Below are 25,267 nucleotides of genomic sequence, written 5' to 3'. Positions count from 1 at the left end.
TCTTTCCTGTAAGGCCACACCCATTTTCAGAAGCGCACCTTCAATGCGTGCATTGATGTCCCTACTACATCCCCCCAGATGATGAAAGGTATGCAAAGATAGTATACTACTGGGTGCCTATACAATTTAGCATTTAGAATTTGACCTCTTTTAACTAAGTGGCCCATTTATCAATGAGTTTTATCATACTGTACGTACCGAGTTTTAGAACTCGTTGCGTATGATAAATGGTGCTCCAGCCAATCAGCTCCCAACTGTCATTTTTCAAACAGATGACCGGAGTTGATTGGCTTGTGCACCATTATCAGACGCAACAAGTTTTAAAACTGAATGTGATAAAACAAATTGATAAATGGGCCCCTAAATTAGTATTAATCAATACAGCTAGAGCAGAGATTCTGTATTTAAATTAGGCTGTGGCTTTGGGCTGACTCATGTAGACCGTATCCGCCTCCCAGTGGCGTCACAAGGGGGGGTGTGGGCTGCACCCGGGTGTCACCCGCCGAGGGCTGATACCAAAGTGCCGACTCCCTCTCAGTGCCAGGAGCTGGGTGCTGAACAGTAGCATTACGTGCTGGGAGCTGGCACTGCACACAGGCTGGTCACTGGGGGCAGTCCGCAACTCTGGACTGGAGTGAATAAACCTGGGGGGTGGGTTTGGGTCATGAGGCCACGCCCCCTACCCTCGAGGCCACACCCTTTTTTTTTTACAGATGCACTACTTGAGGCCCGTACCTGGTGTCACCAGGGTGAGTGACGTCACTGTCGCCTCCTAAATTAACGATAGCATTCTGGCCACTTCAATACTACAGCAGCCAGGGACAAGGTATAATAAGACGTGATTAGTCCTACAGGTTCCGTAACCCACAAATTTACATGACGAGGGGCCGCGTTTGTTGTGCTCTTGGCACAAATACTAGACTACAACACCGCACTCGCCAACATTTTAAAATGATTTCCAGGGATACTTTGCAACTGAGCATCTGAGTACAGTATGGTCACCTCTAGGTGAATTTCAGTTATCTTCTTTTCTTACTGTAATTATTCCTTTATGATAGCTATTAACTATAGGTAGGTGCATCCTCTATACAGAATATAATGAATTGCTCTGTGCAGCTGGAAGACAGGGAAGGCTAGGGAGATTTAAAGAGACACATCTATAACAACGCACTGTCTCTATACGGTCTCCGGCTGTCGTCGGCGCTGTTAGAGGTCTCAAAGATCCCTTGGAGGAACACATACAGCCCTCAGGCTGCCAGCTGGGCAGCTCTCATAGAAAAAGCAACTTGCATTTTTAAGTTTCGTATCCTTTAAAGAATTGCACAACTGTATCTCATTGACGGCAGCGATACAAGTTCCAAGTCGTTTCGTAGCAGCAGATTCCACGAGTAGCAGAGTCCTGCCTGTTATGGCTTTGGGCTATTGTCTGTGCATCCTCCCATTCATTAAATGCTGTACGCTTCTCTCTTCTGGTCACAATAACTATGATAACAAATGAATGGGGATTTAGTCTGCGAATCAGTTATTAGCAATGGCAGGGAGAAGAATCCCATGTAAGTCCATATATATTGTTTCTACGTTCTGCTTTTGTACATACAGAGTCTAGGTAGAGATTTGGACGCACAGCAGCAGAAATGCGAGGGGTGTTCTTGGACGGTGATTGGGAGGTAACGGTTGGCTACAAAGATGCGCTGTTGGAGGCGTGCCTCTGATAGCGGTTGTGAGACGCTGACCTGACCATACTCAGACGGATGATCTGCACATAACATAAGGCTGGTGACAGTTCCAACAGTTGAAATGGTGCGACGGATGGTGGCGTCTAAAGTTGCACCAATCGGTATTTCAGTGTCTAAGGCCGGGGATGTACTTAAGGAAAAATGTGGTAAAAAACAAGTTTTAGGGTTTTTTAACCACATTTCCATATGTATTAATCCCCGGCCTCCCTTTTATCAGTGCAGAGGGTGACGCCAGAAAAACTTCTGGCATTACCCTATCGAAGCCTATGGGCTTCTTACCGCATCCCACACCCGACGCTTCGCCGCCGCCCTGCAGTCGACCAGCACTGGCCCCCACTCACCTGAGTGTCCTGGTGCTGGCCCGTGCTCCTCCTAAGTCCTCTGCCTCTTCCTCCTCCTAATCTTCTTCCGGGTGCAAAGAGGAGGAGCCCGGGACTACTGCACAAGTCACCAGCAGGAAGTTCCCGGGGCTCGGAGGGGGCGGGGTCCCACGGAGACCCCCTCACCCGGCGTCGGCTGCTTCGCAAAGGGCATCTCTTATCGCAAGCGCTGTCCTTTGCGATACTAATCGCATATGTTAGTATATATGCTATTAGTAAGGTTGCTGTGACTGGCGGAATGTACACCGCAACCATAGTACATCCCGCCCTAAAGCCGCTGACATTGGGTTTCTCCACCCTTTCACATTCGGACACACGGATGTACATCAAGGAAGGGCTTAGCAGTACCATAAAGACAGACATGTGACTGCAGCGGGATGGGGTTAAGATAGCGCCGCCCGGAATGCCGCCCTTCGGAATCCTGACGCTGGAAGCTCGACCAGGGAGACTAAAGATAGGTGTCTACATCCTGAAGCCTATATTTAGCCCCACGCCGAAATCCCGATGCCCGACATCCCGAACTAAGGTAAGCTGGGAGTTTTAGCCGCTGAGGGGGGGGGAGGGTTAAGTTTAGGCACCCCCGGGAGGACTTAGGGCTAGGCACCCCCCGGGGAGGGTTAGGCTAGGGGAAGGAGGGGTTAAATTTAGGCACCACTGGGGGGAGGCTGGGTTTAGGCACTCCCCTGGGAGGGTTAGGTTTAGGGTGCGGAAAGGGGGGGTTAGGTTTAGGCACCACTAAGGGGGGGTTAGGGTTGGGAAGAGCAAAAGTCATCACTATTATCACCAGCCCCAGCCTTGGTGCAGGAGATCCGACTGAATCTGATGGATCGCTGCCCACGCACGCCTCGGAGCTCTAGTGCCGCCCATCCAGCGGCAACTGATAAGCGACCGAGGTGCGTGCAACTCAGTAAGGGGAATATTTACTAAGCTGTGTTAGGAGATAAAGTAAACGGTGATAAGGTACCAGCCAATCAGCTCCTAACTGCCATTTTCAAACACAGCCTGTGACATGGCAGTAAGTAGCTCATTGGCTGGTACCTTATCACTTTATCTCCTAACACAGCCTAGTAAATAGACCCCTAAGTACCTTAAGATGCGCACGCAGCCCATCGTGCATGCAGTTTGCGAAAACTCGCTCAATCTGTCCGCTTTCCAAAATATTGAGCGCAGCTCACGACCAGGCTCCATGCTTAGCGAGGAGCTACCTTTGCCCATTTACAGGCTTATGCCCTGCCCAATATCTTTCGTGGCTTACAAACAATACATAAATATAATATTACCAGTGCACTAATAACAGTAGAGTCACTGCAACACTCCCGAAGTCCAAGATGATTAAGACCCCAATTATATATGATACTATAATTTTCTGTCCCGATTACCTCTGAAACACTATTTATACTAAGAAAATACATTACTATTTAGTAAAAAAAAAAAAAAAGAAGACGGGGAGGGATGGTCATGTCTCTATGCTACCTAGCCAGATGGCTTTCTCTGGTACCCTGGAGAAACACAAAGATAATAGACTGGTAGGCACAGAGGAGTTAGAGCAGGGGTAGCAGGTGAAGTCGGGCACAATACCACGGATTTCTACACAGGGAAATTTTATAGCACAGCATTAGAGATACTAAGGGGTAAATTTACTCAGATGGGAGTTCTATTAAGAAGTGATGTTGCCCATAGCAACCAATCAGATTCTACTTCTCATTTATCTAGCACCTTCTAGAAGATAATGCCTGGAATCTGATTGGTTGCTATGGGCAACATCACTTCTTAATAGAACTCCCATCTTCGTAAATTTACCCCTAAACATTACTTAGTACAAGCGATCATTCTACTTTTTTTTTCGATACACAGGACCCACGTGGTTTAAGAAGATGCCACCATGGTCCCTAAACTGACAGCCAAGGTGCATTTTAAAGTTAACAGCCGGAATCGGAGAGGTGTGAGTGGAGCCAAGCGTAGAAAGCCGTCGCAGTCTTGGATTAAGGCCCCCATACATCAGCAATTGATTGCAGCAATCGTGCAATTTGCAATCGATTGTGTATAAAAATCTTTCCCTTTTTCAATCGATTGTGGCAATTCTGCAATCTGCAATCGATTGAAAAAGGTAAAGATTTTTATACACAATCGATTGCAGATTGCAGAATTGCCACAATCGATTGAAAAAGGGAAAGATTTTTATACACAATCGATTGCAAATTGCACGATTGCTGCAATCAATTGCTGATGTATGGGGGCCTTTACTTGACTTTGGGCCTGATTCAGAGCCGCTCGTAAGCGGCCGCTCGTTCGCTCTGAGTGATGTTTGCCCAACTGCGCATGCGTACGGACCAGTCAGTGCGGTCGAAATTCATGTGCTCGCAAAATAGCGAATGCCTGATAATTTGAGTGACAGGAGTAGGCGTTTGTGGGTGGTAACGGGGGAAGGTGCTTGAAAACGGGGAGTGGAGATCCGAACGCAGGCGTGCTTAAAGGTCAAAACGGGCGTTTTATGGGTGTGCATAATTAATACAGGAGCTTCATTGACCACGTCACTGGGTTATTTTATAGCCAGAACTGCTCGCAAGATTGTGGTAGCAAAAACCAACCCCAAGAATAGCGAGCAGTTCATACCCTGGTCAATGTACTCGATTAATCTAATAAATAGCGGACATGACGTAGGATGCGAGCGGCCAGGGGGCGTCTTTTTTCAAAAAACGACCGCAAGTTTTGTTCGCTCGTTCAGACCTAGAGGCGTGAACAGACGCAAAGAGCGAACGGTTGATTCGAATAGCCACCCCTATTTTCTGGCCGAGCGAGCGCTAATTGCGTCCGGCTCTGAATCAGGCCCTTTACTCTGTATATTACAACTAGTCAGTGCTGGCTGCAGCTTCACAAACTATTATCGGAGTTCACAAAGGGGGAGATGTACCAAGCCTTGGAGAGTGATAAAGTGGAGCGAGATAAAGTACCAACCAATCAGCTCCTACGTAACTGTCATCTTTCAAACACAGCTTGTAAAGTGACAGTGAGGAGCTGATTGGCTGGTACTTTATCTCTCTCCATTGTATCACCCTCCAAAGCTTAGTACATCTCCCCCAAAGTTCCATTCATAAAATATTATTATTATTTATTTTGAAATGAAATAGCAGCAACATTTTCAGACTACGTCTGGTAAGAAGCGCATGCAGACAGCTCTATGCAGACTCGGTCACAGTTATCCGTAGTATCGGCTCAGTGTTTGCAAAGTGAAAGGATTCGCGTCGTTCCACATAAATGGATTTCATTTTTTTTTTATTTTTTAAAGCATGCAAAGCTATCCCTGGTCTCCTGGCTACCGGATGGCTAAGTTGCCACATTTTGTTAGCGTGCGCCTCCTGCCTGCGATCACACTGCGGCTCTCTAGAGTGTTGCCGGCGTCTCTTACCAGCTGGCTGTATCTCCAGTCACCCTCTCTGCGCTCCGCGGCCACAATAAATATTTCATCCACACTTTTTAAAAACTTGCTGACAGCCTCAGACGCAGCCTTGCGTTACAATTTAACATGTCACCGTGAACAGAGAGGCGACTGGATGGGGAGTTGGAGCAGTATAACTTCTAAGCTACTGTGGGCTGGGGAAAAGGCTGGTACATCCTTACATGAGTAGCCAGGGAAGACTCAGTCTGGATAATAAATAAGCAGGTATTACTGTATGATGGGACGGTCGGCAGAGGATCGACTCAGCAAATGGACAGTGAAACTTTCAATCGATAGACACATTTCTTTATGGTGTTTTTACAATCTCAATAATGTGTGCTAGGTATATCGTGGCTTGGTTCAGAAAGCTGACGGAGATCTCATTGTGTCAGTAAAGGCTGCATTTCAGTATAATATGCTGAATTTTTACTGGCTTGTATAGGATTCAAAGGGACATATCTACCTATGGCCATAGCCGGATTATCCACTAGGCAACCTAGTCTCCCGCCTAGGGTCCAATGAGCACTGAGAGACCCGGACTGCCATAACCCATTTTTATGTTTGGTATTTTGACAAACAGAAGGAGGGACAGGAACCCAAACCAGTAAACTGTCTAGGGCCCCCTGGAGTCTTAAACTGGGTACACACTGGATCGGCTGGTCAGTCGAACGACTGATGTATCGGTTTGGTGTGTCAGCCGATATGTCTGTGAACGACGTCCCCCACAGACATATCGCATCTGCTCTGCAGCACGGCAGATGGACAATATATCTGCAGACATATCGGCGCGTCTGGATGTGTGTATGGGTGGTCAGGTGTCCCCCCATACACTTGCTGCAGGGACTACCGGTGACTGACATCTCAACTGGGCGGTCAAATTGAAATGCCTGCTCAGTTGTGATGTCATTGAACACACATCGCGCGCTGATCGGTAAATTTGTATAATTGCCTGCTCGGTCGCTGTGTTGGTGGATTCGCCCGTCGGCGGATCCGTCAGCACAGTGTGTTACCCAGCTCACATCCTTCTCAGCCTGTGGTCGCCAGGTACACTGATATAACCAGTAGATGGCATTAGACAGAGGAGGAAAAAAATACTTTATCATTAAAATAAAGTTGTTGCTTTTTTTTACTTTTTTTGTTTTTAATAGAATTTATTTATTTGTCTTGTAGAATCTGGAACTGGAAGTCGTGGTCAGTGTAGTCTCTGCTTCTGTACTCACAATCAGTAGGACTATTATTATCATTACATACCTCCCAACTGTCCCGCATTCGGTGGGACAGTCCAGTTTTTCTGGGACTTTCCTGCTGTCCCACCCGCGGACCGCAGTGTCCCGCGTTGGGAGGGTGGAGTTGGGGGGAGCACAAACTGCAACTAGAGGTAGAATAGATGCCGTGCGCATGGCATCTACTCACTAGGAGAGTGCTGGGAATGCCCCCATAGTGACGCCAGCAGGGGGTGCCCCGAGGCGCCAGCCCCGGGCTTATCATGGCTCAGCCCTCTTTACACGAAGCCCCACCCCCGTTTCGGGAGGTATGTAATTATTATTATTATTATTATCGCCCTTTACGTATATGGTGCGACAAGGGGTCTGCAGTGCCTTACAGAGTACATAAACAGAAACACTATGAACAAAAACACAAACGAAAGTGACTTACAGTACAGAACATTGCAGGACATGGACGTGGTGTTTAAACATGGCTTCATCAGAAGTCATATTACTCAAATAAGCAGCAGGACGGCAGAACTCAAGGCTTGGGGGATAAGATGATGGTAGAAGTGAGGGAAGGAAAAGCACATTTGGGAAAAGGCTCCTGGTTGTGAGAGCTTACAGTCTAATGGGGGGGGGGGCAGACGGACAGGGGTGACATAGAGTAGAGACAGTGAGAGAGGTGCGTGGAGCAGTGGGTCAGGATGAGAGCTGGGAGGCTTTGATGAAGTAATGGGTTTTCTAGCTTTCATCTTCTAGAAGGTGCTAGATAAATGTTAAGTAGAATCTGATTGGTTGCTATGGGCAACATCTCCACTTCTAGAAACTCTCACTTTAGTAAATATACCCCTAAGGGGCCCATTTATCAAAATGTATTTGAGGTAAAATCCCCGAAAACACCCGTTTTTGTGGGTTTACCTCAAATACTAAGTATCCCCCAGATGTATTAAGGAGGGACCACATCCACTACCGCTGACAGCCGCCTCCCCCATAGGTTTCAATAGCGATGGTGCCAAATTTACCAATATCCGGAATGCGATGCATTCCAGATATAGGCCCCCCCCGCAGCTAACGCCACCTGAAGATGACGTTATCCGCTGTAGCCTATGGTCTACACCGTGCACTATATGCCGGCGGAGGGACTGCGCATGCACACCACCCCCTGCACTGGTCGGCAGCTCTCCGGAAACATCGCAGGGATACATCCGGGCGATAGGGTCGCTTTTTGCACTGCGATCAGGGGTTTTATTGGCATGCCCTGATCGCATTGCAAAAGCGATCCTTGATAAACGGGCCCCTTAGTGTCTAACAGAAGCTGCACAAAGTCGCACACATCTCACAGATTGCTATAGGTGGATCAGTCCCTATAGGATGTAGCAGTAATATGCTCCAGCACACGAACATCGTGACTTCCTGGTTACAGGACAGCTGGATGTGTGTAACGCCTGTGCAGGGGGGGGGGAAGGTTACAGCAAACAATACAGAATATGCAGGTGCTGTCACATTCCGCGCATTCCGCAGTCATTAACCTATTTCGGAGCCCTGATTGGCAGCTTATGACAGAAGATGGCTGAGGGTGTGTGCTGGGCCATGATATGATATCTCTCTTATCAGCACAGCCTCACAGCACCTCTGGCTCTGCACCCTCACCTGATCAGCTCTGCACATTTATGAACTGAGAGCAATCTGTCATTAGATGCCCTGTCTGTCTTTACAGCATCCCCGTTCTTAAAGGGAAACGCGCCTTATGAACAAGAACGACTTTCTGACATTCTCGGCTAAACACGTTCACATAAGAAAATTATGCCGTGTTATTATTATGTCCATCTGCAAATTAGTATTTGTCTAATGTACTTTGGTTGTTTGTTGTACGCTATCCATTATGGACAGTGTGTCGGCGACCCTTGTTTGCGCCATACACAGATAATAAATTAGAGATGTGCCGTTCGGTTCTCCAGAAATCCGAGTCCACCTGAATCTGGACAGATATGAGTCACAGTCCTGATCTTCATGTGGTTCGGAATTTGGAGGATTTTAGGCACTAGGGGGAGGGTTAGGTTTAGGATGCGGGAGGGGGGAGCTTGGTTTAGGCACTAGGGAAGGGGGGTTAGGGTTAGGCACTAAGGGGGAGGGTAAGGGTTAGGCACTAAGGGGGAGGGTTATGCACTAATGGGGAGGGTTAGGCACTAAGGGGGAGGGTTAGGGTTAGGCACTAATGGGGATGGTTAGGCACTAAGGGGGAGGGTTAGGGTTAGGCACTAAGGGGGAGGGTTAGGGTTAGGCACTAAGGGGGAGGGTTAGGCACTAAGGGGGAGGGTTAGGGTTAGGATGCGGGAGGGGGAGGTTAGGTTTAGGCACTAGGGAAGGGGGGTTAGGTTTGGCTCTGGGGAGGGAGGGTTAGGGAGAGGGGAAGGGTTAGGATACTGAATGATAGCCGTCGGTATCCTCACCCGTTGGCATGCCGACATTAGGATTCTGAGTGCCAGATCCCGCCGGCATCCCGTACCCAACCCATCCACTGGATATTCTTTTCATGTTTGCATTTAGTAATGTTAGTGGAAAGTGTCATAATGCGTGTGCTTTCCATATAAAAAAGAAACTAGGAAAGAACAGAATGAAATAAAGAATAAGTCTATTGTTCCTCTCACATAATAGTCTAGATAAAGACATGACATTGATGTAACGCCTTGTAGGTAGGTAGATTGTTAGGGGAAATAATCCTTGTCCTGCACCTACACAGTCAGTTTTGATTTGCCAACCGCTGCCCATGCACGTAGGGGATCAAATCAGATGGTTCCTTTGTGAATTCAGGGCCTGATTCCGCACGCATCGGAAGTCTGCAATTGCACGCACCCGGCCGCTGCGAGAATATGCTAATGAATGCTTACGCACTGCCACCACGCCATAATATGAAGACGCCCAGCACTTCATAAAGATGCCCCCTTACCTTCACTCACAACCGTAATTATGTGCGAGATTGCGAAAACATCGGTACAATCGAGAACCATCGAACCAAGACGCAGAACAGTGGTTGATCTGACCCTCCCGCAGGAATTGCTAAACTTCCTGAACGCAGTGAGTATTCAGGCTGCGTATGGGATCACTGTGGATAATTTATGCACGCCCCTGCAATGGCGTTCAAACGCACTGACACGCCTGCATTCGCACGACCACCCTCCGTCACCACCCACAAACAGCACTTCCTGTCAATCACTGAGTACTGGGTCTGCGTACTGCCTGCGATTGCTTTCCTGATCGCCGCCCCTGGTTCGCGCACGCACACTGCGTCTTTTACACATGCGCAGATCGCAAAAATCATCCGACTGCCTGCGCCTTAGCACTCACAATCCGTGCTGAATCGGGCCCTATTTAACTCAATGCACAGTAGGTAAATATGATAATATACACTATAGATTAATCAGTTGCATATGGTAGGCAGAACATAGTGTTATTTAAATAAGATGTGTTTATAATAAGAAAACCAGAGCACAATGTCAGATAGATATGAAGAGAGCAAATCACTTATAAAGAAAAAAATTCTATAAAATAGAGTTGGAAAGATTGAAAGCAATAATGCCGCGTATCCACTACGCGACATAACTGAGCGAATCACTCAGTAATCGGGCACAAATCGTGCAAATCAATGTCGGAAACGAACAGCGATGCGCGCTCCCGCTGGTCGTTTTCGACATCAATCATCGCCTGAACATGCTGGTCAATCTGCCGATAACGACAGATTGCCCATGTTCAGAAATGATGGATGTGCCTACACTGAATGACTGAACGTTCAGTGAGGGCACAGCACAGACTAGGAAACGACTGCACGATTACAATGTTGTAATCGTGCAGTCGTTTCACAGTCTGCTAGTGGATAAGCACCTTAAGTCAGCAAGAAGCCACCAATAAGTCAAATATAGCCTACTATAAAAGCACTAACAATATTGTAAACTGCCTACAAATATTCTATTCTTGCAAAACAAACATTGTGTATCATTTAAAAGAGTGTTTAAACTTTAATTTAAAGAGGAAATGATTTTATATGCAAGACACGTGTTTTGCTATTACAATCGCTGCCGATTTTTTAAACATGCCGAGAATTGCGGCTTGTAAAGAAAAGTCTCTGTAAAGTGCTGCAGAATATGGGGGTCATTCAGACCCACTCGCGAGCGGCAGTACGCTCGCAAGTGCGTCGATGGTCCCCACTGCGCATGCGCACGACGGAGGGAGCAAATATTTTTATTATTTATATTATTAGCATATTCCATTGTGCTTTACAATTGGGACTAAAACAGTAATAAAATGAGACTGTAGGGGAGATTTATCAAACCTTGGAGAGAGAAAAAGTCAAACCAACCAATCAGCCTATGGGGGTCATTCAGACCCGCTCGCGAGCAGCAGTACGCTCGCAAGCGGGTCGATGTTCCCCACTGCGCATGAGCACGACGGAGGGAGCTCCGTCGTGCGCATGTGCGAGACCCGGGGAGCGACGGGCTTTCCATCGCTCCGGGTCTCGCACCAAAGGGGGCGTGCTGTCGATGTTGATTGACAGCACGCCCTCTTTGGTGGGCGTGCCGGGGGCGTGCCTGCCAGACGGAGGCGTTCCCATGGGAACGCCTACTGTCTGAAGCCAGCCCCACTGACATCACTAGTGATGTCAGTGGGAGTGATTTTGGCTCTGATAGAGCCAAAATCACTCCAGGGCTTGTGGCAGGGAGACCCTACCGCAGGGTCTCCGTCGCAAGTCCGATGGTCGCGATGGTCAAGACCATCGCGACCATCTTTTTGGCCGCTCGCATATGCTGTGGGTGGTCACCCACAGCTATACGAGCGGCCAGGAGTCCGCTCCATTTTCATGGAGGAGGGCCCTGATTCAGAGCGAGCGCTCTGGTCAGAGCGTCCAGCTCTGAATCAGGCCCTATGTCATTTATATAGCACAGTCTATAAAATGACAGATACAGATGTGCTCACAGACATTTATCCTCCGTGCGCTACAAGTCACCCCACACATAGTGACTCAGTAGTGCCGGGCGTCTTTTCGTGCAATCTTTTACCTTGAAATGTGTCTTATTCGCACAGCAAGGCGGATAGGCAGCACAAGCAGCTTCTGCTGGTTAAAATGACATGCGCCATATATATATTCTGTGTGTGACTGCGGGTGTATCTGCATGCGAAATGCTACGTTACATTGTCAATGGCTGTAACACTGTAACGTAGCGTTTTGCATACAGATACACCTGCAGTCACACACAGAATATAGGTATGCCGCATATCATTTGAATCAACAGAAGCTGCTTGTGCGTCCTATCTGCAGTTTTGTGTGAATGAGACGCATTTCAAGGTAAAAAGCTGCAGGAAAAGACACTTGGCGCTACCGAGTCACGCCACGGCAAGGCGCAACTAGAAGGGCTGTTTAACATGCAAGGAGGCTAGATGTATGAGGACACATCTGATTGGTTGTTACAGGCAACTTCTCCACTTTGTCTCTCTCGAAATTTTGATGCATCTCCCCCCCTGGGTAATAACGAGATCGGTTCAAATCCCGACGCCGGTAGACTGGCACCAGTGAAGATCCCGACAGCAGCTAAGGTAAGCATGTAAACTAACCTAACCCCCCTAACCCTAACCCTCCCTTAGGGGTGCCTAACCCTAACCTCCCCCCCAAGTGCCTAACCCTAACACCCCTCTAAGTGCCTAAACCTAACCCCACCTTCCCCGCAGCCTAAACCTAAGTCTCCCGGGGGGTGCCTAACCCTAACCTCCCCCCGGGGGTGCCTAACCCTAACCTTCCCCTTCCCCTAGCCTGTCCCTCCCAGGGGGGTACCTAACCCTAAGTCCCCCCTGGGAGCCCCTAATCTAACCCTCCCCCCCTGCGGCTGTCCGCGCCCGGCTTACCTTTGATCAGGATGCGGGGCGTTGGGCTCCCGGCATAGGTAAAATGACAGGTATCGGGATTTCGACGCCTGTCATTAGACCCTTGCCGGGATTAGACAGTTGGGATGCTGACGATTGGCATTTAGACCATCGGCATCCCGACTGAATACAGACAAACAAAGAGTTAATAGGGCCCTCACTGCAAGCTTACAATCTTTAACCCTTTGTTTTAATTCTCCATTATCTCTAAAAACATTCACACTGAGAATGTGGAGCCACAACTGAGGTACTGAGGAGAGAATAGCACCAAAAGCATAAATCTGACTATACGGAAGCCAACATTAACAGAATAATAACATAGCCAAGTTCAGGGACGATGGCTACGCCTAAAACTTGAGAATTATCCATTAGCGCACTAGAAGCTCTAAAAAATTATTATTGGCTAAACATGAAAAAGCCGTATTCTCTACTGCTAGTTGCGATAAACGCTGTAGAAGAGACGGAAGCCAAGTGGAAAATAATATGATATACGTAACCTAATTGAGTCTTTGAATATAAATTGTACAAATGATCATATTGTTGTTATGTAACGTTGCATAAAACACTAAACAATCAAATGCGGAATCCATACACAATCCACGTAACTGCCAGGCAAAGAAAAGTTCAGTGTCTGTGCTCAACATATGCATGAAAGACACAGAGTAACCTTGCTGGAATATTTAACCAAATGACCATACAGAGGGTTAAATGGAATATACTGTATGCGCTAAATCAGTGTTTCAAATGCCAGTCCTCACGCACCCCCCTCCCCAGCAGCTCATGTTTTGAGGACTTCTCTAAATATGCACAGGTGACATAGGCCCTCATTCAGAGCCGTTCGCTATTTGCGGTCGTTCGTTCAAAAACAAGGGGTGGCTATTCAAATGATCCGTTCGCACATTGCAGTCTGTTCACACCTCTAAGTCGAACGAGCGAGCAAAACATACGCTCGTTTATTTGATAAAAACGCCCCCTGGCCGATCGCACCATACGTCATGTCCGCTATTTATTAGATTAATCGAGTACATCATACAGCGTATGAACTGCTCGCTATTCTTGTGGTTGGTTTTTTCAACCGCTATTTTGCGAGCAGTTCTGAGTTAAAAAAAACCAAGTGACGTGGTCAATGACGCTGCTGTATTAATTATGCACTCCCTTAAAACGCCCGTTTTGACTTTTAAGCACGCCTGCGTTCGAATTCCACTCCCCCGTTTTCAAGCACCTTCCCCTGTTACCACCCACATACGCCTCATTCTGTCACTCAAAATAGCAGGCACTCGCTATATAGCGTACAAACGATTTTCGGCCGCCCTAACTGGTTCGCGCATGCGTACTAAAAACCGTACGCATACGCAGATGTGCGAACATCGCTCGGAACGAGCGTATTGCCGCTAGAGGCGGTTGGAGGATGCAAGCGGTCGCTTAGAAACTGGGCGCCCGCTTGCATCCTGACCGGCCACCTCTGTTTCGGTCGTTAGGCTGTGGGTTTACACCCACAGCTCTAATGACCGCTAGGGTGATGGTCGCGATGGTCATAGACCATCGCGACCATCGGGGCTTACGACGTGACCCTAGGGTAGGGTCTCACTTGTCGTAAGCCCCGGAGAGCTTCTGGCTCTGTCAGAGCCGGAAGCTCTCCACTGACATCACTAGTGATGTCAGTGGGGCCTCCCCCAAACGGCAGGCGTTCCTATGGGAACGCCTCCGTTTGGGCTGCCACCCCCCTGGCCCGCCTTCCAAACGGGGCGAGCTGTCAGTCAACATCGACAGCTCGCCCCCTTTGGAAAGAGACCCGCTACGACCGGCGCTGTCTCATGCGCACTGGACAAACATCGAGGCGGCCGTGCGGTCGTAGACCGTACGGCCGTCTCTGAATGAAGCCCATAGTCCTACCTGCTTCCATATACATATATCCTCAAAACATAAACTGTTGGGGGTATTTTCACTGGTGTAAATAGTTTCACAGAAGATACAATGGCCGCACGTGCCCCCACTCCCCAGTCACAGGAACAAGAGATACTGAGACCTTTTTTATGCAATCACAAGATAAACAATCTCTTCAGCCCCTCTGGTCTAAGGAAAGGGAGCAGGGTGGGACCGTAGAGTTGGGGAATTGCACACCTCATACCCACAGTCATCTTACCTGCGTTCATTTTAGTAGAAAATATACAAATAAAACACTAGTAAAAATACATACAAAAAGCAAACATATTTGATACGCTTTTTTTACATATGAAAATTCAGGAACAGTAGTGTTCTGCAAAACGCTATGGCAAAGCAAGTACATACGCCAATGTGTAAGGTCGCACTGGAAACGTTACGCCGGCAGGTATTTGATGAGAGGTGAGATGCATTGTATACAAACGGCGATGCGTCATGCATCTGCTCCTTATGTCAGACTAGATTAGGAGCTTGCTATGGTCCTCGTGCAGATTGCAAAGGGTCACATTGTAAAGAGTGACATATTAGATACATAACAGCTTGCAGGGCCGGCTCCAGGGGTCCGAGCACCCTGTGTCGGCTCTCTCTAGGGCGCCCCTACATAGCGCACGGCGCAGCCACGTGCGGCCAACAATGAGGGTGTGGCCTAATTACCATAGACCACGCCTCCTATGAGACGTTATTTGGAGGCGTGCCCGCATGGCACCTTCATACAACGTCAGGCTGGGGGAAAACCTCACTAGCTGGGCTTCCCCTAGCCCTCTCCCGTCACTGAATGGATGCCGCGCGCATGCACGCAGCATCCATTCAGAATCCGGGGTCTGGGGGTCCCCAACCTTCTGATTTGACCACCAGCGGGCCAGGATGTTGGGGAGGGGTGCGCCCTCTATGAGTGGCGCCCCTGTTCGGCCACACTGGCCGAACACCCCTAGAGCCGGCCCTGACAGCCTGTATGACTGTTGTGGGGCCCATCAGTATCAGGGGCCAGAAGCCCTGAAAAAAAACATTTGCCCGCACTTACTGACTGATATGTTCATTTGTTTATACAATCGAGGCACCTGTGTCACGTTGTGTCGCAGTACTGAGAGGTCTATTTACTAAGCTGTGTTAGGAGATAAAGTGAACGGTGATAAGGTACCAGCCAATCAGCTCCTAACTGTCATTTTTCAAACACAGCCTGTGACATGGGAATTAGGAGCCGATTGGCTGGTACCTTATCACCGTTCACTCTATCTCCTAACTAGGGATGTGCGCCGGACCATTTTTGCCGGATTTGGATTTGGATTTGGTTCTAATTCGTCGTCCGGCTTTGGATTTGGATTTGCCAAACTGCGGTGACTGGCTTTGGATTTGGATTTGGATTTTTTTACAAAAATTGACAAAAAAAGCTAAAATCACATAAATTGGTCTTTTTTTTCTTCCTAGAGTATTATTAACCTCAATAACATTAATTTCCAGTCAATTTAGACCATATCACAGCTTATAATATTGTTTTCAACATTATTGGCCAAAGGTTGCAGTGAGCTGACTGGTTACTAAGCGACAAAGCAGCGGCACAACGACACAGACACCACAGTATAAAGCACATCTATGACACATTGCCACACAGCAGTGGCAGAAATGAAAAGTAGTGCACCCACCCAGTGGGGTACGGCCAGCAGAGTCACAGTACTTGTTTACAAAGTGTGCTACGGCCCTAGGAGTCACAGTGCACAATCTTATTAGCATTACACCGCACATAGGGCCTGATTCACATTACACCATAAAGTAGTGTCTCTTATTTATGTTACGACACACAGTAGTGCCCCTTTTACACAATGCCCACAGTAGTGACCCTTTTACACAATGCCCACAGTAGCGGTGTCCCTTACACAATGTCCCCCAGCAGTGGTGCCCCCTATGCAGTCCCCTTAGTAGTAGGGTCCACTATGCAGTGCCCCCAGTAGAATGCCCCCCAGTAGTATGCCCCCCATTAGCAGGCCCCCCCAGTAGTATGCCCCCCATTAGCATGCCACCCAGTAGTATGCCCCCCATTAGCAGGCCCTCCCAGTAGTATGCCCCCCATTAGCATGCCACCCAGTAGTATGCCCCCCCAGTAGTATGGCCCCCCTAGTAGTATGCCCCCCCCAGTAGTAGGCTGCCCCAGTAGCAGGCCTCCCCCAGTAGTAGGCTGCCCCAGTAGTAGCCCCCCCTGTAGTATGGGCCCCCCCTGTAGTATGGCCCCCCCTGTAGTAGGCTGCCCCAGTAGCAGCCCCCACCCCCAGTAGTAGTAAGCCCCCCCAGTAGTATGCCCCCCCCCCAGTAGCAGGCCCCTCAGTAGTATGGCCCCCCCAGTAGCAGACCCCCCCCAGTAGTATAGCCCCCCCCAGTAGCAGGCCCCTCTGTAGTATGGCCCCCCCCAGTAGTATAGCCCCCCCCAGTGGCAGACCCCCCCCAGTAGTACAGACCCCCCCCAGTAGTATAGCCCCCCCCAGTAGCAGGCCCCTCTGTAGTATGGCCCCCCCAGTAGTATAGCCCCCCCCAGTAGCAGACCCCCCCCAGTAGTGCAGACCCCCCCAGTAGTATAGCCCCCCCCAGTAGCAGACCCCCCCAGTAGTGCAGACCCCCCCCAGTAGTATAGCCCCCCCCAGTAGCAGGCCCCTCTGTAGTATGGCCCCCCCAGTAGTATAGCCCCCCCCAGTAGCAGACCCCCCCCAGTAGTGCCCCCGGCCCTTGCACAAATAAAAAATAAAAACTTACCTGTATCCCCGCTCCCGCGCCGTCCGCTCTGTCACACGCTGAGGAGGGAGCCGGAAGACGGAGCTCATGTGTGAGCTCCAGCCGGCTCCCTCCGTGCAGCAGCCAATGAGAGTCTGTGTGACTCTCATTGGCTGCTGTAACAAACACACAGCTGCCGCTGGCGGCTGTGTGTCTGTGTCTGTGTAGGGCAGAGCGCTATCGGACCTGATGTCGGATTCTCTAGTGAGAATCCGACATCAGGCGGCCGCCGTTCGGCCCCGAACGGGGATCCGAGTCAGGCGGTGAACACCCGAACAGGGTTCGGGTGGACTCGGATCCCCAATGTTCGGAGCGGTTCGGATTCCACAGAATCCAAACCGCTCATCTCTACTCCTAACACAGCTTAGTAAATAGACCCCTGAATGTTGCTGTGTGATCATCAGACTTAGGAGTAAGGGTACAATTTTACTGATGGAGCCTATTGAAGTGGAGGCCCTTCATTACATTGCTCCGGGACCCAATTATATTTCAATAAGCCTGTTTATTTCTGATCGTAATACACAATTATCTGTGCTAACGACGATGATCAAACAGGAAGCCATGTAATGTATCTACAATGCAGCACCCAGCGAATTTGGGGTCACTGTGCACTTTACACACGGCAGAAAAGAAAAAGAATTGACGTTATCTTGTCAGCATTAAGGTGCAGCAAGAAACAATCCCCTGATTTCTCTTTAATAGCTCTTAATGTAAATATACAGGTATGTCAAGGATTCCTGCTCAGGGACGTGTCTGATTGAAAGAAAACAAAGAAAGGAAAAAAAAAAACAGAGAAAGGGAAAAAAAAAAAAACTTGTTCATCAAGAAGAACACAGAACGATGTTTCACGAGATTTGTTTGACAATGTTAAGTTCACAACCTCTAACGAACAAATGAAAAAAAATTACAGATGTAGACGGAATATTAGAACCTGGCTATAATCCATTGCCGTGCCTGCAGCGATGTATGGATGGAATGGTAGTCGGTCTCTCTGATAGGCCAGCACCGCAGAATTGACTGCCACGGAACAGGTTAAATGCCTCTGATATCTCGATAGTGAAATTCTCCCCTTATTGCTTGTATCCTTCATGTACTTGAGCAGAGACGCATCCGTACAGGCAATAAGGCCATACGTAAAGTATAGCAGAGAGGGGAGAAGCAGGTCCCCTGTGGGAAGTTTATGAGATTGGAGGCAGGTAAGGGCTCTGAAGTAATTGCAGAGCATGTCTCTGCGGAGCACTGTGTGAGTTATCTGTAGATCAGGCTGCTGACCTGCTGCAATCTACCGTCCTCATAGGGAATTAACCCTTTCGCTGCTGTATTATAGCAAGCGGGCCATAACATAATCACATTAGCTCTGTTGTTTCATCACTTATGCAACCCACGCATTCATATCAGCACTGATTTAGCATATACCCCAAGCAATTGTATCTAGAATTCTGGGTCACTCAACCTGTGAATCCGACCCATGTTCCTTTGACACCTAGCAGCAAAGCGGGTTAAGCCCCCGGCAATAACCCAGGTTTTAGCCGCGGTGTAAAAGGGGGTATTACTGTTCTAGATTTTCCCAGAGGGTTGGAACCCAGATAAGCTTTTGAAGTATAACCCGTTGTAACTGTCTTATTCAGACAGGCATCAATTAATTTATTCAAGTACGCAGGAAGTATCCTGCTATACAGTATAATGCCCAGTGTTTTGTTATATTACACCAGTGGTTCTCCAACAAGGTCCCTAAGTACCCTAACAGTCTAAGAGGTCTATTTACTAAGCAGTGTTAAGAGACAAGGGGGCCCATTTATCATTCAATATCTGAGGTAAAATCCCCAAAAACACACGTTTTCGGGGGTTTACCTCAAATGCTAAGTATCCCCCGAATGTATGAAGGAGGGGTATCTCCGATACCTGCTGCGATCCCTCCATTGCCGCCGGCAGCCGCCTCCCCCATAGGTTTCTATGGGGGATGCGATGCTGCCAAATGTATCAATATCGGGAATGCGAAGTATTCCTGATATTGGCCCCAGCAGCTAACGCCATCTGAAGATAGCGTCAGCCGCTGTAGTCTATGGCAACTTACCGCATATCAGCCGGCGGAGAGATCTCATGGATCCCTCCGCTGGCAATGAGAGCCGCTCATGTGCAGTCCGCGGGACTGCGCATGCGCAGCAGCCCCGACTGCCCTCCGGAGCCATCGCAGGGAAGGGCTCCTTTCGGAGCCCGTCTCCCTGCATGTCCCGGAAAATACATCCAGCCGATAGGATCGCATTTTGCAATGAGATCAGGGGCGTTACTGGCATGCCCTGATCGCATTGCAAAAGCGATCCTTGATAAATGGGGCTCAAAGTGAAATGTGATAAGGTGCCAGCCAATCAGCTCCTATCTGCCATCTCACAGGCTGTGTTTGAAAAATGACAGTTGGGAGCTGATTGGCTGGTACATTATCTCCTTTCACTTTGTCTCCTAACACTGCTTAGTAACTAGATAGTTTTAAAGATATCCATTCACAATTCAAAAAACTGATGATTTTCGCAGCTGAGGATTTGCTAAAATATGCTAATCGAACAGCGGCCGGAATTTGTACTGAGTCGCCAACTGCGTACACATACAGTACACAGCATCGGATGCAGCGCATGCAAACATCATCTCTATAGTCTATAGTTGCACAGCATTGCCTCCACAACTAAGACCCCCGGAGCTATGGTACCTGCGTACTGGATCACAGACACAGCCCGAAACTAGCCCCGGAAAAAGCTGGAACATGCCTCGGTTTTTACAGTCACTCCCCTTTACCCCCCCCCAGAAAATGTTTGCTTTCTGTCAATCACTTGCAAATTAATCCCCGCTGCAACCGTAATCGCAATTCAATCGCTGCGCGTGTGCATTGTGGCTGGGGGGTATGTGCAGACCAGCGATAATCATTCAATTGCATAAACAACGTAATGGCGTGAAACTCTGAATCGGGCCCATAAAACGCAGATTGCTGATGTCACTGCCTAGCTCCAGCGCAGACACGTGATCGGAGCCCTGTAAAACCATTTATTTCATTTCTGTCCCTCTTCACCTGGCTCCTTGCACTATAAAAGTGTAAACTCACAAGTGCTTTATAGTGTTTTACAACTAAAACAACAAGTTTATATTTGAAATCGGCCCAGGAAAGTCATTCCCTGTCCTTACTGGTTCCTTTCTTTTTTACTTGAATGTCTGTCTTCTTTTTGAATCTTGATGGGACAATAGCTCTATAGTCTTAATTTCCCCGTTGCATTTGCTCATTACATAAAAGGAAGGATGAGTGTATAAACATACGCTTGTTACATAACTAGTTTCCTTGTTGGTGTTGGCAATGGCGGCTTGTAAAGCTCTCTAATTCATACACTTCCAATGTTTGCCTTGTTTTACCCAGAATCCCTTTTTGACCTCCCAGACGTCTCCTGTCAGTCCTACTGATATGCGTTACAATACATTAGCTTGGGACGTGGCAGCGCGCCTGCGATCACATCGCTGTGTGCGGGGTACGACGTCATTGGGAGACGCGGTCAGGAGCATTTCCCTGTATGATCACTGAGGTTGCAGTCCCTTTAATAATGGCACTGACATTTTTCTATTAATACCTATTATTATCCACAATAAACTGAAATATTATTCATTATCAAACAATAAATGAACAGGATGCAATAATCACATTAGCTCTATTCCTTCATCACTTATTCAACCCGCGCACTCATATCAGCACTGACTTAGCGCATACCCCAATCAATTGTAACTATAATTCTGGAAACGTTGATTTATTATTTGATGTGTGACTTCGCCACATTAATATCCCTGTCTATATCATTGTGACCAGGAATAGCAATGGTTCCTTTTCCAGCGATCATACAGGGGAAGATGTATAATTTTGGTGTCAACCATGTGTGTGTCGACCTAATGACCCTGTCCACCTTCTTACTAGTCAACCTTTAGTGTGTCGACCTTCAGATCCTGTCGACCTATTGCCTGTCTAACTAGTATTGTCTACCTAAAAATTGTCTACCTTTTTACTGTAGACCTAATGACCAGATACCATATGAAATATCGCTACACCATCTCCTGTCACCGCCATACTTCCGTTCCTCAGTGTTCCGCAGTCAGCAATGTGCTAAGTGTGTCTTACCTGCACAGGTTCAGGGTTGAGCTGTACCACATGTTGTAGCCTCTCGCTATGGTGATGCCTGGACTCTTCCTCGTAAACAGCATCTCGCTCGTGCTGGGGGAGTCCCAGGAAACGCCGGATTGTGCACAGGTTCTCCCATAGGGTACGGTTCTCTGGGCTCGGATTTTCCTTCCAGCGGAGGAGCTCACAGAGCCAGCCCTGCAGCAGAGAGAGAAGTTAGAACATTTCCAGGTGAGAGATGTTACAAAGCTTCAGAAGAGGAAGGAAGAAAGCCTCTGAGACTGTACGGAAAGCTTGTATTCCTCCCACGGAAGAATGACACTACCCAATCACAGTCCCCACCTGTGGCGGCTCCAGGGGTGGGGCTGCAGCGCAGTCCAAAATTCAAATAGGGCAGCCACACCAACTGCCAGTTAGTCCCAGCCATCTATGTTTGACAGTGTTTGGAGTGGCAGTTGGTGTGGCTCCCCTATTTGAAATTTGAACTGTGCTGCAGTCCCACTTCTGGAGCCGCAACTGTTCCCGCCAACTGGAGTCTTGACCACTCAAGATGCAAAGCAGCTGGCTCTGTGAGCTTAGCTGCAAACGTAAAGGGCCACTTGGCATTTATCTGATTGGCTAAACGCTATGCGATCAGATTACCATGAAAATTGGCTACAGGTCCTTCCTCACTATAATTAGGAGTTGGCCAATGACCTTACACAAGCACCAAACAGAGGGGTTTCATTCTACTGGTTTCTATCTGATCTTTTTGATCCAAATAATATATTACCTCTATATCAAGGCTCCCCACCTATCTTTCCACTGGGAACAGTGGCGTAACTGCCGGAGACAACGGAAGAATTCGACATGGCACCAGATGGGGGAGGGGGGAGCTCCGGTGCAGAATAGCAGAACCCACAACGGAAGCCATATGGGTTACCAAGATGGGGAAGAGCCTACAGTCTAGGGTGCTGACGCTAACTGTATCAGGCAGAAAGGACGTGTGGGAGGGGAAGCTTCTCGCTGGAGGAAATTTAGCGATGGAGGGGTGCGCGCAGGAAAAGATCTAGCAAGGGGGTGTTGTGTGTGTGTACGCAGGACGAGATCTACCCAGGGGGAACGGAAGAGTTTGCCTCCAGGCACAGGACTGAGAGATCTGTGTTAAAACGTAATAGAGGACGCAAAACATGTACAATTCTTGCACCATCTGCACTTTTATACTGGACGCTAATGGAAGGAATTATAACGGTATCTGTGGTGTGTCAGCGAACCCCAAAGTCCATTATTTATAAGTCATAAGAAATTGAATTAGAAACATAAGGCACAGGTCTATAGGTGTCTGTAGGTGCTCACAGTACGGCCTCTCACCTACCTTAAGAAATTATTCTATTGATTCATTTTGACAATTATCGTTCTCACTTTAACAATAAACCCAATAACTTCCCATTAGCTGTTCTGTTTCTACTTAAACGTTTCAGAAATGTATTATAGCGTATTTATGCTGATAACAACTGACGTGACCATGTAAGGAATTTTAATGTACAGTACACATCTCAAAACTGATCATCTGGATAACATAGCTTTATGAGATGACTGGGAGATAAGGCTTTGTTATAAAAATTACAGGTTTACAGGGATCTGTTTTACAGAAAATTAAAAAATCCACTTCATTCCAAGGAGCTCTAGGTCACCCCACAGTCACAATATAATGATAAATTATTTCAGCAGCATCCGAAGAGTAGAGACGTTTGATGTGATCAGCACCCAAACACCTAGGGAGATAGCATACTCAGGAGATTGCTAATGTCCATTTTGTCTCCCAGTTCTGGAAATGTTCTCATAAGGAAGTTATTGTTCCCGAAAAAAACGCATCATTCATTTTCACAGTCCCCACCATAAAATTGGCAATGTTTCCTTTCAAATAACATTTTTATGTTTACCACTGGTGAGGTCATGTTCTAAAAAGTCATGTTCTCAGTACACAATACAGATGTGTCCTGTTATACACTGGCTCCAGTCGGCGCTAAATAACCTCCCGCAGTGTACAAGTCACGAGTGGCTCAACAGCGCCGATCGTCTTTTTCGCTCAAATCGTGCGTCTTCTTCGCATACATAAAACAACAGAAAGCAACAAAACTGCATTGCTAGCGCACGCACGGCCTTATTAAGCAGTGCAGTCCCGATGGTCGGGAATCTACGCAGGCGCCGGTCCCGTACTGCGCATGTGAAGTTGGGGTCCTGAGTTTTCACATGCAGAGCGGCAGCAGGCTGTGTAGGCGGGAAGGGGGTGGTGACGACCTCCGTTTCCCAAAACGGAGGAGTGTCACCACCGTTGTGGTGGAAGGGAAGAGGCCAGGATATCCGTCGGTTGACATAGATTTCCTGGCCTCTTTGTTGTATTTGCGGCGGCCGGCTTGCGTGACCCAAGGGTATCGCAGATTATCCGATGCTGTGTCCTTGGAAGCAGCTTGGATAAGTAATGCGTGCAGGAGGGATCCAACGTGAGCGGCTGCGGCTCTTTTTCACATCAAGTTCCGTTGTGCTTCATCTGCGAATTTGTGTGTACAGGTTGAGTCTCCCATATCCAAATATTCCAAAATACGGAATATTCTGAAATACGGAATATTCCGAAATACGGAATATTTTTAGCATGACTGAGTAAGTGAAACCTTTGCTTTCTGATGGTTCAATGTACACAAACTTTGTTTAAAGCACAAATTATTAAAAATATAGTATAAAAAAACCTTCAGGCTGTGTGTATAGGGTGTATATGAAACATAAATGAATTTCATGTATGTACACTAACTTTTTTTGATGCACAAAATTATTAAAAATATAGTATAAAATGACCTTCAGGCTATGTGTATAAGGTGTATATAACACATAAATGCGTTCTGTGTTTAGATTTGGGTCCCATTCCCAAGATATTTCATTATTTTATGCAAATATTCCAAAATACGGAAAATTCCTTTATCCAAAATACCCCTGGTCCCAAGCATTTTGGATATGGGAGACTCAACCTGTAACACCAATCCCTCTGCGGTTAAAGTCGCAGCCCAGCGTGTGCCAGGCGTCTCGTGCCGTATGGCGTATAGATCCTGTATGAGGACACATCTCTAACTTACACTCATATGACTGTATTCATTTAAGGGGAAATCGCCAGGATATTTAAACAATTACATGTTTATTACACACTACTAAACTAGGGTTGTTCCATTTAAGTTTGATTTATAGGCAGGGTGTGTTGAGTTTTGAGGATGGGCCTTTTGGTATGGTGCTGCTGACCTATTTTGTAAAATGTGTTATGTTTATTTATTCTTTTTATGTCTATTTCAAAATGGTGGCGCAATGGCTAACTTGCTGCCTCACAGTACTGAGATCTTGGGATAAATTCCCACCATGGCCCTATCTGTGTGGAGTTTGTATGTGGCCAAATGTTCTCTGTAAAGTGCTGCAGATTATGTGTGCGCTATATGAATATCAGGTAAAAACAACAACTTTTTTAAATATTTTGAATAATTTTATAGATACTTACAAATTAGACAGTTGAACTAAATTGACAATCACCAACTGAACAGCTTAAGAATCAACTGCGCACCAAATAATTTTACAAAAGACAAAACAGATCTCAAACACAATCTGATCCTTAATTTACACTTTAAAATTAAGCAGAAAGAGCCGAAGAGCCAAATTCTGACTCGGACACAATTATTTATTTATTACTACCAGTTATTTATATAGCGCACACATATTCCGCAGCGCTTTACAGCGAA

At 47.5% G+C, this 25,267-nt stretch overlaps 1 protein-coding gene across 4 annotated transcripts in view; it reads right to left on the bottom strand.

Annotated features, from left to right (window-relative positions):
- The window catches only part of SATB2 (SATB homeobox 2), a 240,736-nt gene that overhangs the window by 45,905 nt on the left and 169,564 nt on the right, over nt 1-25,267 (bottom strand). For all 4 annotated transcript variants that reach the window (XM_088461112.1, XM_088461114.1, XM_088461113.1 and 1 more), the window contains one exon: nt 21,513-21,710. In XM_088461112.1, coding sequence (XP_088317238.1) covers nt 21,513-21,710 — 198 coding nt within the window. The remainder of the gene's footprint in view (nt 1-21,512; nt 21,711-25,267) is intronic.

This window comes from Taudactylus pleione, unplaced genomic scaffold (genome assembly GCF_031769625.1).
Source record: "Taudactylus pleione unplaced genomic scaffold, aTauple2 ptg001017l, whole genome shotgun sequence".
Taxonomy (NCBI): domain Eukaryota; kingdom Metazoa; phylum Chordata; class Amphibia; order Anura; family Myobatrachidae; genus Taudactylus; species Taudactylus pleione.
This window is presented reverse-complemented; position numbering and strand designations above follow the sequence as displayed.